General features: G+C 44.9%; 1 protein-coding gene across 1 annotated transcript in view; it reads right to left on the bottom strand.

The window, feature by feature from the left end:
- Positions 1-2161: 2161 nt before the first annotated feature.
- The window catches only part of CHAF1A (chromatin assembly factor 1 subunit A), a 31406-nt gene continuing 18351 nt past the window's right edge, over positions 2162-15216 (bottom strand). The window contains exons 9-15 of the mRNA XM_060232660.1: positions 14542-14710; positions 13702-13782; positions 11718-11810; positions 8412-8664; positions 6113-6609; positions 4874-4964; positions 2162-2530 (exon numbers count right to left, since the gene is read on the bottom strand). Coding sequence (XP_060088643.1) covers positions 2430-2530; positions 4874-4964; positions 6113-6609; positions 8412-8664; positions 11718-11810; positions 13702-13782; positions 14542-14710 — 1285 coding nt within the window. The 3' untranslated portion in view covers positions 2162-2429. The remainder of the gene's footprint in view (positions 2531-4873; positions 4965-6112; positions 6610-8411; positions 8665-11717; positions 11811-13701; positions 13783-14541; positions 14711-15216) is intronic.

The raw sequence follows: 15216 nt of genomic DNA, 5'->3' as shown, positions 1-15216 counted from the left end.
CTGGGTTCTTTTGTCTTCTTCGATGGGTGCAGCAGGCATGAAATCTGTGGCATCTTTCCATACCTGGTTTTGAATCTAGAAATGTAAGAGGACTGATATTTCCTAGCAGTAGAGTTTAGGGCACTAGCTTGGGTTGTGTTTCTGTATATGCTGTTCCCTGTGGGGATGAACATGTACAAAATAAGTCACAGATTTCCCCCTGGAAGAGTCAGAACAGCTCATTTCACTCAAGCACCCTCTCAGTCAGCTTCTTCTGTAAAGGCAAACCTGGACGGGTCATTTTACCATCACCCCTGAGGCCAGTTCTGGGCAGAGCTTGCAGGCTGGCTTCTTCCCTTCCTCTTCAGAAGGGGAGAGGGTAACGCTCTGGATTACATAGCTTTAAGGGATATGTAACCCATAGACTTGCTTCGGGGTAGAGAAAGGAAAAGCTTCCCATAATGGGTGTCACAGCCTCACGTGAATATTAGATGGCTTCTAAAAGGGACACTGCACTCCTGGGAATGTGACTGGCAACTTTTAGAAATATGATACACTAGGTGGACCCTTTTGCAAAACAGAGGACCTCAATAACAGCCACAGCAATTCTCCAGATTGTACATGTGCTAAAAACATGCTTGGCAATGGAAGTGAGAGATGAACATCCCCACTGGAGTAGGCCAATGGTCCCACTAACCCAGCATCCTGGAAAGCCATTAAACAAGGCTTGGAGACCCTAGTGTTCAGAGCTGGCGCATGGGAGTACGCAGGGTTGGCGGCTGCCTGCAGAGCGCTCCACAGTGCACTGACCTCTTTAGAAGTGGGAAGGCACAGCTCAGCTGCTTTTAACCCAAAAGCAGCTGGGCACTGCTAAAACAGTGCACTCTTTAGAGGCTTCCTAAGAGCGTACTGTAGGGAAAGTGGCGGCACGGTAGTACTCTTCCCACCCTGTGTGATGTCACTTTAGGCACAGAAGTGATATCATTGTGCACACACATAACAGGATTTCCCTTAAAGAAGTTTGCAGGGGGAGGAGGCGCTGCACAGGGGTCTGCCTGGAGTGGCAGAACCCCTAGTTCCGGGGCTGCTTCCTGGCACTGGTATTCAGAGACTTACTGCCCCTGCAGGTCCCCCCTTCATGCAGCAGGGCTTCAGTAACCATTGACACACCTCTGTCCTGTGGCTCTGTCTGAACCCCTTTTAAAGCCTGTGCTCATGGCCACTGCTACATTCACTGCCAGTGAATTCCACAACTTGGGAAGGGCGGGATATAAATCATAAATAAAAAAAAATAAAACTTAATTAGTAGCATTTCTTTTCCTGGGGGGGGGAGTTCTCTGTCCATTTTCTCCACCCCATATATAATTTTATGAACTTCCTCCATGCTTCCCAAGCCTTTAACTTTTAACATCCTGGACTTTAGTCTGTCCTCATTCAAAAGGTTTTCAAACCCCTTAATCTTGGTTGCTGCTTTTTGAGATAGTGAACAGGCCTGTACACAGTATTCCAAATGACGGCACACTGCAGATTTATAAAGGGCGTTACAGCACTGGCCATTTTATTTTTAGTCCCTGTCCTATTAATCCTGAGCATGGAGCTTGTTTTCACCACTGCTACACCATTTCAAATACTGTCACAGCATATACTATTTAGAATGTTTTTGTTCTAATGTGTATCACCTTAAGCTTACACGAGGCCACACTTGCACTGAACTTCATTTGCCATGCTGTTGCACACTCACCTGTTTAGAGAGATCCTCCCACAGTTTTCAGAATGCATTTGACCAATATTGTAGACCATCTGTATAGAGCTACGGTGCTGCAGGGCTCTTATGTTTTTATGGATTATCACCATCTTCAATGATGTGATGTCATCTGCAAACTGGGCCATTTCATCGCTCACCCCCAATTCCAAATAATTTATAAATAAACAGTACTAGTTCTCACTTCCCTTGCAAGAGCTGTCCCTTTATTTCTGCTTTCTATAGTTTAACCAATTTCAACCCATAACAAAGATACTGGCTTCGGAAAAGAGGGGAGGCTAGATTTTTTAAAAAAAATTAAAGGTCACTGTTCTGTAAAAAGAAAGACAAAGAGCACACACACCCAAATTTAGAGTTTCTAGAAGGAATCTAAAAACTTCCACTTTAGCTTTACAGAAAAGAGACACACCACACATCTAATTAGCTTTTGTATGGGGCCCTCCCATCCAAAAGTTCAATAATGCTTTTATTAAAGAGATTATGTGTAGTACTTAACTAAAAAAAAAACCCCAAAGAGCTAAGCATCTAAAAATACATCTTGAGCTTCCACTGATCTGAAGCAGTACAAAGTGCTGTCTTCTCTTTACAAGGAATACAGAGTATGTTCAAGTATCTTGTACAAAAAAAAAAGATACAAGAGTTTTTAAAAATATTCTAAAGGATTCTACATACATACAGAGCAGAAAAGTTAGTGGAATGTCAAGTTGACAGTGTCTTGTTCCAGAGTTGGATCCTCCGCTGTCTCCCCTTCCATCTCTGCTGTGACGACGGGGGCCTTCGATGCAGGCTCTGTGGAGACATGACCTTTTTCGTGGTGTTGCAGCACAAGTAATCCTGCAGCTTTGCTGCTCTTCAGCTTCATGGCAAAGCAAAAAGTCTCTCAAGTGGAGACTAAACCTACTTTTCTAACAGCTGCACCTGGCCATAATAATTCCTAGGTAAGATGCTTGGAAGGAGTCTCTGGTTTTTCCTTTGCCAACAGAGCTCCTGCTGCCCACCTCCCCTATCCACAAAGATTACTTTTCATAGAATCATAGAGTTGGAAGGGACCTCCAGGGTCATCTAGTCCAACCCCCTGCACAATGCAGGAAACTCACAGGATCTTCATTGCTGTCAGATGGCCATCTAGCCTCTGTTTAAAAATCTCCAAGGAAGGAGAGCCCACCACCTCCCATGGAAGCCTGTTCCATTGATGAACTGCTGTAACGGTCAGGAAGTTCTTCCTAATGTTGAGACGGAAACTCTTTTGATTTAATTTCAACCCATTGGTTCTGGTCCTACCTTCTGGGGTCACAGAAAACAATTCCACACCATCCTCTAGATGACAGCCCTTCAAGTACTTGGTGATCCTATCACCTCTCAGCCACCTCTTCTCCAGGCTAAACATCCCCAGCTCCTTCAACCTTTCTTCGTAGGACTTGGTCTCCAGACCCCTCACGATCTTCATTGCCCTCCTCTGGACCCGTTCCAGCTTGTCTATATCCTTCTTAAAATGTGGTGCCCAAAACTGAACACAATACTCCAGGTGAGGTCTTAGCAGAATAAAGTGATACCATCACTTCATGTGATCTGGACACTATACTTCTGTTGATTGCATTTGCCTTTTTTGCCACCACATCACACTGTTGACTCATGTTCAGTGTATGGTCCACTAAGACCCCTAGATCCTTTTCGCACATACTACTGCTGCTAAGACAAGTCTCCCCCATCCAATACTCTTGGTCCATCCAGCTGAACATAGTCTCTGGCTACCTATGACAGTTCAGACTGGCAGCAGCTCTCTGGAGATGCCAGGAACTGAACCTGCATGCCAAGCAGGCACTTCCCCACTGAGAAGGCAAGCCAGCAAAGGGACAGAATAAAACCCCAGAGAGAGAGAAAGGTCCTGGACGGACCCAACAAGAAGACCCTTCCCTAACCTGGATAGCCCGATCTTGTCAGATCATGGAAGCTAAGCAGAGCCAGCTCTGGCAAGTAACTGAATGGAAGACCTCCTTGGAATAACAGCAGTCAGGAGGGCAGGGGCAGGCTTTATTCAGCCATATTCCTCAGGGCCCCAGTAGGGATCAATCAGCAGAGGTCGACATGACTTCCAGGTGTGCACACACACGAAATACAAAAATACCAAAGAAGTCAACCCTTTGATATCCCAGTTCACAGGCAGAGCCAAGGAGGTGTGTGCATGAGTAGAATACACATGGTTTGGCTGTTCCAAGGGGCTGAAGCTAAAACTGGTGGTGTCTGAGAGAAAATAATAGTGGCCAGGGAACTCACCTCTGCCACAGACTCAACAGGCAGCCATGGGCAAGCCACCCCCAGCGCTGGTTGTGCCCCAGTCAGCATTTAAGGCAACAGTAACAGTGAGTTGTCTCACAGGGCGGTTGCTAAGATAACAGAATGTACATGAAGGGCTTCGGCTACATTAAAGCATTCTTGAGAATGCGAAGTACCACTGCTGTTCATTCAGCACTCACCAGAGGCCCAATGAGAAGCTGAGCCCTCCTCCCCCTTAGAAGAACCTATCCACTGAACTGAGAACTATCCCACACCATCCATCCTCTTCTTATAACTGTGTCTATTGACAGTTGTCCAGGAATTGCAGAGAAGGAGGCTTTGTCCAGGGGGATTCTGGGTAGCTGTCCCACCTCCATCCTGGCCTCAACCAAACACAAAAACCTTATCAACTTCATTTGTTTCCTTGGTGTGCCTCTGGAGTTGAGAAGAGAGCCTCAGGGGGCACTTTTACATGCACTTTGCAATTGGATACACCCACGTGTGTCTTAACTAGAGCCATGCACAGAATCTATGTAAGATGATGATATTGGATTTATACCTCACCCTATACTCTGAATCTCAGAGTGCCTTACAATCTTTTACCTTCCCTACCCCCCATATACAACAGACACCCTGTAAGGTGGGTGGGGCTGAGAGAACTCTCACAGAAGTTGCCTTTTCAAGGACAACCTCTGCGAGAGCTATGGCTAATCCAAGGCCATACCAGCAGGTGTAAGCAGAGGAGTGGGGAATCAAACTCGGTTCTCCCAGATAAGAGTTGGTGCACTTAACCACTACACGAAACTGCACTACAAGGCATGAGGAAAAAGAAGGCTCAGCTTGTGCCGGTTCTCTCACCTGCGCTCTGCTGTGCATCCACAAGGATGCATTCGTCCTCATCTTCTTCCTCAGTGTCTGCCTGAAATCCATCCATCTCCATGGTTTCAGCCTTTGAAGTAGAAAGAGATACTGTCCAATAATGAGGTTAACTGAAACATGTTAGCATCAAGCATGATCAGGGGTTGTTTTGTAGAAAAATAGGGGGTGGAGCTCATCCAGGGATTATGCAGCTGTACATACTGTTCAATGGACGAGGCAGAACTCTCAAAGGTTCAAGAGCTGTGCTCCTGTGAGCTCCCACTGAATTTGAGGCCTGAGCATGATTATACTGGGGAGACCAGGCTGAAGAGTAAGAATCAAAACAAATCATTCCCCTTACTTCACAAAGGCAGTAGGGCAGGCTATGTGTGTATGTTCTGAGTGAAGCAACAAAACTGCCAGGCATTACTGTTGACTTCAACCATGGGATTAGGGTAGGGAGGTGGAAGAGTTGAAGGTTGTATAACCAGGTCATTCTCCTGGGCCTCTCAACAGCTTTTAGCATTAACAAACATGGTATCCTACTGGACTGACTTCTTGAGATTATTGCTTTGTGGAAGTTTAAATTAAAATTAAACCAAATTAAGAGTTTCTGGCTAAACATGAGGAAGAACTTCATAATAGAGTGGTTCCTCCGTGGAACAGGCTTCCTTGGGAGGTGGTCGTGGGCTCTCCTTCCTCGGAGGTTTTCAGAGGTTAGATGGCTTTGCGAGGCTTGCTCAATTGCACAGGAGCTACAGCGCAAAACCTCTATTTTCTCCACTGGCTGAGGCTCCTCCCTTGGGGAGGAAGGGGGGGACGGATAGTTTGCTCTCTGTCGAGCTGCTGAGTCAAGCCTCTCTTCTATTGGCTGAGGCTCCTCCCCCTCCTGGTTCCCTGGGGAAGGAAGGAAAGAGCCAGAGCTTCCTTTGCCCAGCTCCCTGGATCTCATGGGAGAAATACAACGAAAGCAGCTTTAGGACCAAGTGCTAATGTTATAAGGGTTTTTTAAAAAAATATGTTTTTCTGTGTCCTTTATAAAGTTTATATCTTGACTACCTAATCTTAAATAGGTACACACATGATATGGCCCGGTCCAACCCAACATGGCTCGGCCTGACAAGGTCTCATTCATGTCAGATCTGGCCCTCATAACAAATGAGTTCGACACCCCTGAGTTAGCCAAAGTGCACACAAGCAACTATCTGAACAGCAGGAGATTATATTGCAGGACCTCACCTGTCCGGTGCCCCGAGGCCTCTTCATGAACTTGGTGATGGACATGCTTCCCATCGGCTTCCTTTTTGCAGAGACTGGAGTGATCTGTGTCGCCACCACTCCTGGCGAGTTTCCCCCTTCCTCCCTGGTCACCGAAGGGATCTGGGTGATGTAGTTCCACTGACTAGGGACGGGCAGGTCCTCCTTTCCGAAGCTCTTCAGGACCTCTGGGTGGACATACCAACACATCCGGTGCTCGGGCCTCTTCTCGTACACAGAGTTTTCAGAGATGATCCGCTTCAGCCTGGCTTTGGAAGGGATGCCATCCCCCTCGTGGACAGGAGTCTGGGCCCGGGAGGTGTTGGGGCTCAGAGGGCTGTTCTCTGTGCTGCTGGAAGTGGTGACAGCACCGTTGCTGCCTGACAGCAGCCCCAGGCGACAGCAATCCTGGAATTCTTGGATGATCACTCTGCTTCCATTAATATTCCCATGGAGCAGTGGGAGCAGCTGTCTCAAGACTACAGCAGAGCAAAAATGGTTTTAGGCAGTTCTAGTACATCTACAGTCCAGCAACTCAAATTACAGGACCCAGTGTAAACCTCTGGCTGGGGCTTTGTTCCCAAATGCTGCATTAGCAGTGGTGCTTTTCTCTGACACAGGGAACCCTTCCCTGATGCAGGACTCCTGTGCCTGAAGGAAGGCCCCCCTGCCCAGCTAATGAAGCAAATCCATGGGATCCAACACATTATGGATAATACTGGCTATAACAGGGGTGTCAAACATGCAGCTCGGGGGCCAAATCAGGCCCCTGGAGGGGTCCTATCAGGCCTCTGAGAAACTGGCTATCATCTGCTTCCTTCTCTTGCTTCCTTCTGCATCACAGCTTGCTTTGCCAGGCTTGCTCAATCGCACAGCAGAACTACAGAGCAAAGCCTCTATTTTCTCCATTGGCTGAGGCTCCTTCCTTGGGGAGGAGGAGGGGAGGATAGCTTGCCTTGCAAGGCTCTCTCAATCACACAGCAAAACTACTGAGCAAAGCCTCTTTTCCTTCTGTTGGCTGAGGACTCCCTCCTGGTCCCCTGGGGAAGGAAGGAAAGAGCCAGGGCTTCCATTGCCCAGTTCCCTGGATCACACAGGAGAGATACAAACAAAGCACCTTTAAGACCAATGATTCCTAATATTTTAAGATTGTTTTAAGGATTTTTAAAAATCTTTGTTTGGCTGTGTGCTTTATAAAGTTCATCTCTCTGCTACCTGGCATGACATTTTATGACACACATGGCCTGGCCCAACAAGGTCTCATTTATGTCAGATCTAGCCCTCATAACAAATGAATTTGACACCCCTGGGCTACAACATGCATTATAACTCAGTATCCTGAGTCCCTTCTTTGCAACACCCCTCCCATCTTCTGACTGGGATACAAAGACTCAGATTCTCCATTCCAACTTTTATCTGATGAAGGCAACTTACAATCAACCCCTTAAAAGGCAGAAGAAAATGATTGGTGCAGAAACAAGAGAAGACTGTCTTGATTTTGAAAAAATTATCAATGGTTAATTAGCAGGTCAGCATTGGGGGCAGGGAGAATAGCTGTATGGGGAGTGTGGTAGGGAAAGCTCTGCTTTGCTGGGCCAAGGTTCAAATCCTGGCATCCTGAGTTAACAGGGTTGATGGCAACAGGTGTTTCGAAAGACTCCGGAGAACTGTTACCAGCCAAGAGATGGACCAATCATTTTGCTTAGCACGTGGTGTGAGATGTAAGTTTCATAGATGTACATAAGGTTGTCAGTGAAAGGAGTATGCTTGTTACCAGGGGTCGTTTTGTAGAAAAATGAGTGGTGGAGCTCATCCAGGGATTGTTATGCAGCTGCACCCACTATTCAATGGACAAGGCGGGAAGGAGGAGGTGGAACTCTCAGAAAGGTTCAGGAGCTGTGCTCCTGTGAGCTCCCACTGAATCCGAGGCCTGCTTGTTACCCTTGAAATAGCGAGAGCCACTGAGAGTGAAGGGAAGATGTGGGGAGAAGAAAACACAAGCCTGTAACCATATCACAAAGGTACAGATGAAAATGTGGGAAATTTCCAGCTGTTTATCCCCTCTTGCCAATATATAATTTCTAAGCCTACAGTTTCTGTGCCAGCATGCATTTGCAAGAGGTCAAAGCGTTCTGAGCTCTTGGCTGTTTTAAAGACAAACATGCCATTCCCTCCTCCAAACCCCGCCCCCCAATTATATCCTAATTACACTTCTGGTCAAAGGCTCCTTCGCTGAGTTCAAGGGGCAGGTTTTGTTAGCACCTTCTTCCACCCCCCTTACTTTGCTGGTCTTTTGTCTTCTTTTTATCACTCTTCTCTGCTTGCTCCTCGTCGCCAAGGCTCGTGTCCAGGATGGAAGCCTGGAACTGATGAAGGAGCTTCAGATCTGAGCAGCTACTGCTCTCCTGGCCTTCCCAGACACACCCAATCTTCACAGGCTGCAGGACTCGGAGCCGCATCCCCTTGGCGATCAGCTCATCCCATTCTTTGGCCTTCAGCTTTTGGCGAACCTTCTGGTTCTCGGGGTCGCATTCCTGCCAAGGAGAAGAGAAAACGTGGCTTTCTGAACATCAGCAAATAATACAAAAATGGCCATTTCTAAACAAAGGCAGATGTGTCGAACATGCGGCCCAGGGGCCAAATCAGGCCCCCGGAGGGCTCCTATCAGACTGGCTGTCATCTGCTTCCTTCTTCCTCTCTTGCTTCCTTTGCCAGGCTTGCTCAATTGCACAGGAGCTACAGAGCAAAGCCTCTATTTTTTCCATTGGCTAAGGTTCCTCCATTGGAGAAGAAGGGGGGAGGAATAGCTTGCTCTGCCAGGCTCTCTCAATCGTGCAGCAGAGCTACTGAGCCAAACCTCTCTTCCTTCTATTGGTTGAGGCTCTTCCCCCTCCTTGTCCCCTGGAGAAGGAAGGAAAGAGTCAGAGCTTCCTTTGCCAAGTTTACTGGATCCTATGGGAGAAATACAAAGAAACTGCCTTTAAGACCAACGAGTACTAATGTTTTAAGTATTTTATTTTTTCTTTAAAAATCTTTTAATTGTGATGGTCTGTGTCCTTTACAAAGTTTATATCTCTGCTACTGAATCTTAAATAGGAACACAAATGGCCCAGCCTGACATGGCCCGGCCCAACAACATCTCATTGATGTCAGACCCGGCCCTCATAACAAATGAGTTTGACACCCCTGGACTAAGATGTGAAAAGCAAAAGACAACATCCAGACTTGAGTTTGCAACGGTGTTTAGGCTAAGAGCACCTCCAAGTCTACACTTTTTTTTTAACACAAAGTTTTTTCAGGTTCCAGCATACATATAAGGACCAAACAATTTAAGATTAATTACCAAGGTAATCTAGAGGTATCAATGGGCATGTTATGAATCTCCTATAGGAGATATTAGGCACATACATACAGATTAAAGATATGTCATGGTTTGTAACATGCAGTGAATGAGACAAATTTGGGAAGTTGTCAGAAAATGCATTCAACCACATAGACCACTTGCTCATTAAGCCAGGGATGTCGAACTCACTTGTTATGAGGGCCAGATCTGACATAAATGAGACCTTATTGGGCTGGTCCATATAATAATGCCTGAAAGCAGAGATACAAACTTTACAAAGGACACAGAGGTGCTTCCTTTTTTAAAAAAAGAGGTGCTTTCTTTCTATCTCTTGTGGGATTGAGAGAACTGGGCAAAGGAAGCTCTTGCTCTTTCCCTCCCTCCCTCCCCAGGGGACGGGGAGGAGCCTCAGCCCGTCACACATGGAGGCATTTATGTGGGGGGACGCACATACCAACTTGTAATCCCTCACGTGCATTCTTAAGTTGTATGGCCCAGAGGCCCAATGCGGAAAGCCCAGGCTAGCCCAATCTCATCAGACCTCAAAAATGAAGCAGGGTCAGCCCTAGTCAGTATTTGGATGGGAGACCCCCCAACAAAATCTAGGGTCACTACAGAGGCAGGCAACAGCAACCCACCTTGCCTCTTGCCTTGAAAAACCTACAGGATTGTCATGATTTGGTTGCCACTAGATGGCACTTTCAACCATCACCATGTATTCCACATGCTTTGAACATAATGTTCAGGTCCACCCTGAGAGAGCAGTAAGAGAAACATGGGTTTTGCCTGAAAGACACACACTCCTAAGCTACTGTATGTAAACATTACCACAAACCCTTCATGAGCTTAGGCCCAGTCAAAGCATCCTGCCTGTCTCTCTCGGTCAATAAAACACTGTGTTCCAACAATCAATAACCTTCAACAAAGTTGATTTTAATTTGTTTCAGTTTTTGTATTCTATTCTTGGAAGGACATTTGTATGTTGAGTGTTACGGACTGCACTTACAAGGAACACACGTATAAAAGCCTAGAAGTGTTATTGTAAAAATATATGGATGTGTTGCTTTACGTAGAATACAAAAATTGAAACAAGACATTGAAATCAATATTGTTGAAGTCTATTGATAGAGAGACTGTTGTAACACAGTGTTTCATTGTTTTGGAAAACCTTCACATTTTGGTTCCCCCTGTTGTTTCTCTTTAGGTCATCATCACAAGCGATCCATGCTCTGAGTGCCCAACCAGGTAAGGCCGGGCAGCGCTGTTTTGGGGGGAAGTAATATGCCTTCCACAAGCAGGCTGCTTACAGGTTTCTTGGCTGGTGGCCTCCATGTCACACTCAGGGTTGTGCTGCAACCCAGGATGTCCAAATATAGAACATGAACATGTAGATTAAGGGTATTCCTCCTTCCTGAAAAAGCCGTAGGACTGTTAGGTGAAAATCAGATAGCAAATGAAAGAAGGGAACTGTAAACATTAGTTAAAACCCAACAGTCAGGGGTTAATCTGAAGTCCTCCAGGAGTTAAAATCCCCGAAAAATAGCACCTGTAAGCTTGCTAAGGGAGGCAAGCAGTCCTTGCCTCCAAGGTCAGTCTTGGAGGAAGAAGATATTATTTTATGTTGATTGGCTAGTGAGTTATGAGGCCACATTCACAATCCTATAACTTCGTAAAAATAGCTTTAGTGTTCCCCTTTTGGCAATTTTTTCAATCCATCACTTTGTTCATTGGGGGAAAGCTTGAAGGCAGTACTTATGTCTAGAGAACAGAAGTTGGTAAGGAGTTTTGTTTATTTTTATCTAAGACTACTCAGTTAATGTTTTGCTTGTCATGTAGATAAAGGGTGGCTGCACTGTTGTTCACTGAAGAGTTTTTTCTGGTCTATCTGGAACTAACTAAAGAACTTTTAACAAAGAATTACTTTGTTATATTTTTAAAAAAAATTGTGCCTAGCTTGGTCTTTGAGAGAGAATAGGTAACTGGGGAGGGGGGGACAGAGCATTGCTTCAAAGAATAGGTAACCCAAGCGAACCCAGTGTTGAGAGGACTAGTCTGATTCTGTCTTGCGAGTGTTTTCTTTCAGAAGGGGAACTATGCCAGTTTGCAGGACTGGATAGCCTGCTTTGCATGTCTATATGCCCTGGTGAGTTAAGCACTACCTACGGACTAGCAGGAAAATCTGCCTTGGGTAGGCGATACAGGAATTTTCCAGCCATATGCATTCTGGCTGATGCCAAGGCTTACTTCAGTCACGCCTTCGTCCTCTGAAAGATAGCCATGGGGCACAAAGAACCCATCATCTTCATCTTCCTCCTCCCCTCCATCCTCATCATCATCCTGCAAAATTTAAGACAAGATTTAAGAAAGAAACAACAGAAGCTAGAAAACAAATCAAGCCAAACATATGGGGGGGGGGGCAGCACAGAGCTACAGGGTGGGATCCAAAATGTACCACTGCAAGCGTGACAGAGGCAGTTTTGCTGTTCTGTGTTTTTGCTCTGCTGGTGTTCAGCATGCTGGATAGATGGGGAGGGTATGCATTGGTTCAGTTCTGAAATCATGTGACCCCTCCCGCCAATTTTTCTGTAGAAGGCCAAAATGCAAGACAACAAATGTATTCAATGCTATACGTTCCACTTTAAAAACATCCACATTTTTATAACACACACCAAATCTCAAGCACATATCACAAGCAGGTTTGTGATGCACTTCAAGAAAATTCAGGCTCACTCTGCCTGCATCCTTGCTATCCCCAAAATAAGAGGCTGTTATGAAAGGGAAAAGGAGAGGCAGAGATGAGAGGGTCAGAGATTCAGGGAAAGCAGTGTGTGAGAGAGAAATGGCATCTGCCCACGCTACATTTTATCATAACTGGTGGCTATGCCCTATAATCCAACACTTCTAGGTCCAAATTGCTAACAAAGTTCACAATATTACTGGTAGATTACCAATTACCCCACAATTGTTTTTATTTGACAATTGGGAAAGTGTCCATATTTGTAAGACACGGCGAGTTTTAATTTCAATTATGTTCACTGCTGCTAAGTTTGTTATAGCACTTAAATGGAGATCGGCGGACTCGCCAACACTTAATGCATGGCCAAACAAGCTTTGGGAATACTTTATATTGGAGAAAATGACTGAGACTAAAAAGCAATACGAAGACCCTGAATACGCTTCAAAATTTTCTGAAACTTCGATGCCTTATTTAACATGGAAATTAGAATCTCCAATTAATCCATCCTCTCTCACAGTGCAGGAATGCATATCACTAGTTGCTCTTTCGTAACCAAGGAAAAGGTATTTTTTGATTTTAAACCGCTCAAGGTGTTTTTTGTTACTTATTATCTGAACTATGTCAGCTTGCAGAATAAATTATAGTTTTATCTTGAGAATAGTAGGGCAATATTTGCAGTATGAAAAACATAAATAACTTGTGGATTCGATAGGGAAGGGGAGGATAAGAAATGTATATCTGTATATTTGTTTGACGCAACAAAGTTAGCTGTGTATACTGCTACCGTCTGTATTTTGTAAATCTCCATGAATCTCAATAAAAGTTGAAACTTCAAAAATAAAAAAGCTTGTTTACCAAAAAAAGAAATGGCATCAATTGCCTCCAACTTGTGGTGACCGTATAGATTAATATTCAAAATGTCCTTTTATTAGTAGTCCTGCTCAAGTCTTGCAAAATGAGGACTGTGGCTTGTGTATTGATTGATTTATTTCATTTATACCTGCCACTCTCCCAATGGGGACCCAAAGAGGCTTACATCATTCTCTCCTCTATTTTATCCTCAAGAGATTCAAACCTGGAGTCTCCCAGACCCTAGCCTGACACTCTAACCACTATGCCACACTAATTCCCAGTTTTCAGATGCTGGTTAAATGTTTGTGGGGAAGGAGAGGTGCTGGTATCGGGAGCTGGAGTTCCATAGAATGAAGGGGGAAGGGCAGAGGCAAGAAATAACCTGATGTCTAGCAGTTGTAAGCAGAGAAGAGAAAGCAAACAAAGAAACAGAGAAGGTACATGAGGAAGGAGAAATATTTAAAAATAAGCATTGTAAAGTTGATCTGATAAGTGAACAACAGCCAATGAAGGTTTTGGTCTGCAGCAAGCAAGTTAGGCACCAAATATGGATCGCCTAGCCCCAGTATTTTGTTTGGAGGGATAGAGGGCTCTGGAAATGTACATCCCACCTGTGATGACAACCCAGTTCAGCCTTACCCCTTCGCTGTGAGAGAGAGACTCGCCTGGCTCCTCTTCCTCCCACTCCTCATCACTCTCTACTTCATAGTCCAGGAGTGTCTGCAAAGAAAATCGGCACATTCTTATCAAAAAGGTGTTTTGGTTTAGAAGCACTGAGTGTTGTGTAAAGGACATTGGATAAGCCTGAGGAGAGGCTAACGGGATCAGAGTGCACATAGCTTAGAGGAAAAGATAACAGAGGATGGCCTACTTCCTCAATATTCCTGGAAGGCAGATGCACCCATATCCAAAAGCCTTCTAGTGAATGCCTAGAAATGGTCTGGCATAGCTGCCTGCTTATTCTGCCGCTACAGTTCTGAGGGAAGATAATAAGACATGTCATCACATCCTGTTTCCCAGGAAACTTAGATCTGAGAGCTTCTGATATGGCCTTAGCCTAAACAGCAGTGCAATGACTGGCACTTGTAACATTTGTACATTATTTCCAACTGCGGGGAAATGAACACCTTGGGATAAGTTTTCAGATATGTTTTTTTTTTTTTTAAACCCACTGAAGAGGAAAGACAAACCAGTTAAGAAACTAGGCTTATCATTTCTCTGCCTTTTGGCTAAGATCAAGAGAAAAAACTGAAAGAATTAGGCTGGAGGTGCAGCAAAACCAAAGTTAGATCACATGTTTGTAAAAACTTGCATTGTGTTTTATTTGTTTTGCAAATTAATTTTTGCTCTGTTAGCCTGCTGGAGTTTGAAATAAGGGAAAACATAAATACTTAAAATAGTTTACAGATACAACATCACCAGTTACAGTTTATACAGATACAATACCACCATATTCTGGGCAGAATAAAAGTCACTCACGGCATCTTTCGACCAAGGGTTCCTTGGCTTTATGAAAGAGGATTTCTTGTTCCATGTGCCCCAGTAGGCAGGCCTGTGATTCTCGCAGAACTGCAGAAGTTTCATCCGGCCAAACTTCTTCCTTTCAGAGACATCTCCCACTTGGCTGCTACCCACTATGACCACATCACTGTTGAACAAAAATCTACTCTCAGTAATTGATGAGGCCCACCAGGGTTCCGAGGTGTCGAGAGAAAGACCTCTGGCATGTTGCTGAGGATTTGAATGACCCCCACATACACACTTTCAATTAAAAGGGCTCTTGAACAATCCTAAAGTGGCAATGCAAGACTGAAAACAAAAGGGCTTTTATACCCATTAACGTCTTCAATTATACTAAACCAACTCCAGTTATGAAGCAGTTAAAGTGTATACTGAAATTTTAAAAAATTCTGTTATGCAGACAATACAAAAGTTGGGGGCGGGGGGAGAATGAACTAAGGCTTTTCTATGCTGCATTCTCAGGCACCCTGCGGAGTACGATTTTGAGAAAGAGGGGCACAGATTACTGCACGACAATATGCAGTTTCCTGCCAGCAGCAATTCAAATGAAAACAGATCTGCCCTTCAGGTGATCTATGCAAGACATGGCTTCATACCAGTCCCAGCACAGCCTTAGAACTTTCCAAGCTCAGC

The sequence above is a fragment of the Heteronotia binoei genome, chromosome 2 (genome assembly GCF_032191835.1).
Source record: "Heteronotia binoei isolate CCM8104 ecotype False Entrance Well chromosome 2, APGP_CSIRO_Hbin_v1, whole genome shotgun sequence".
NCBI lineage: Eukaryota > Metazoa > Chordata > Lepidosauria > Squamata > Gekkonidae > Heteronotia > Heteronotia binoei.
The sequence above is the reverse complement of the archived record's forward strand: the minus strand, read 5'-3'. Positions and strand labels throughout refer to the sequence as shown.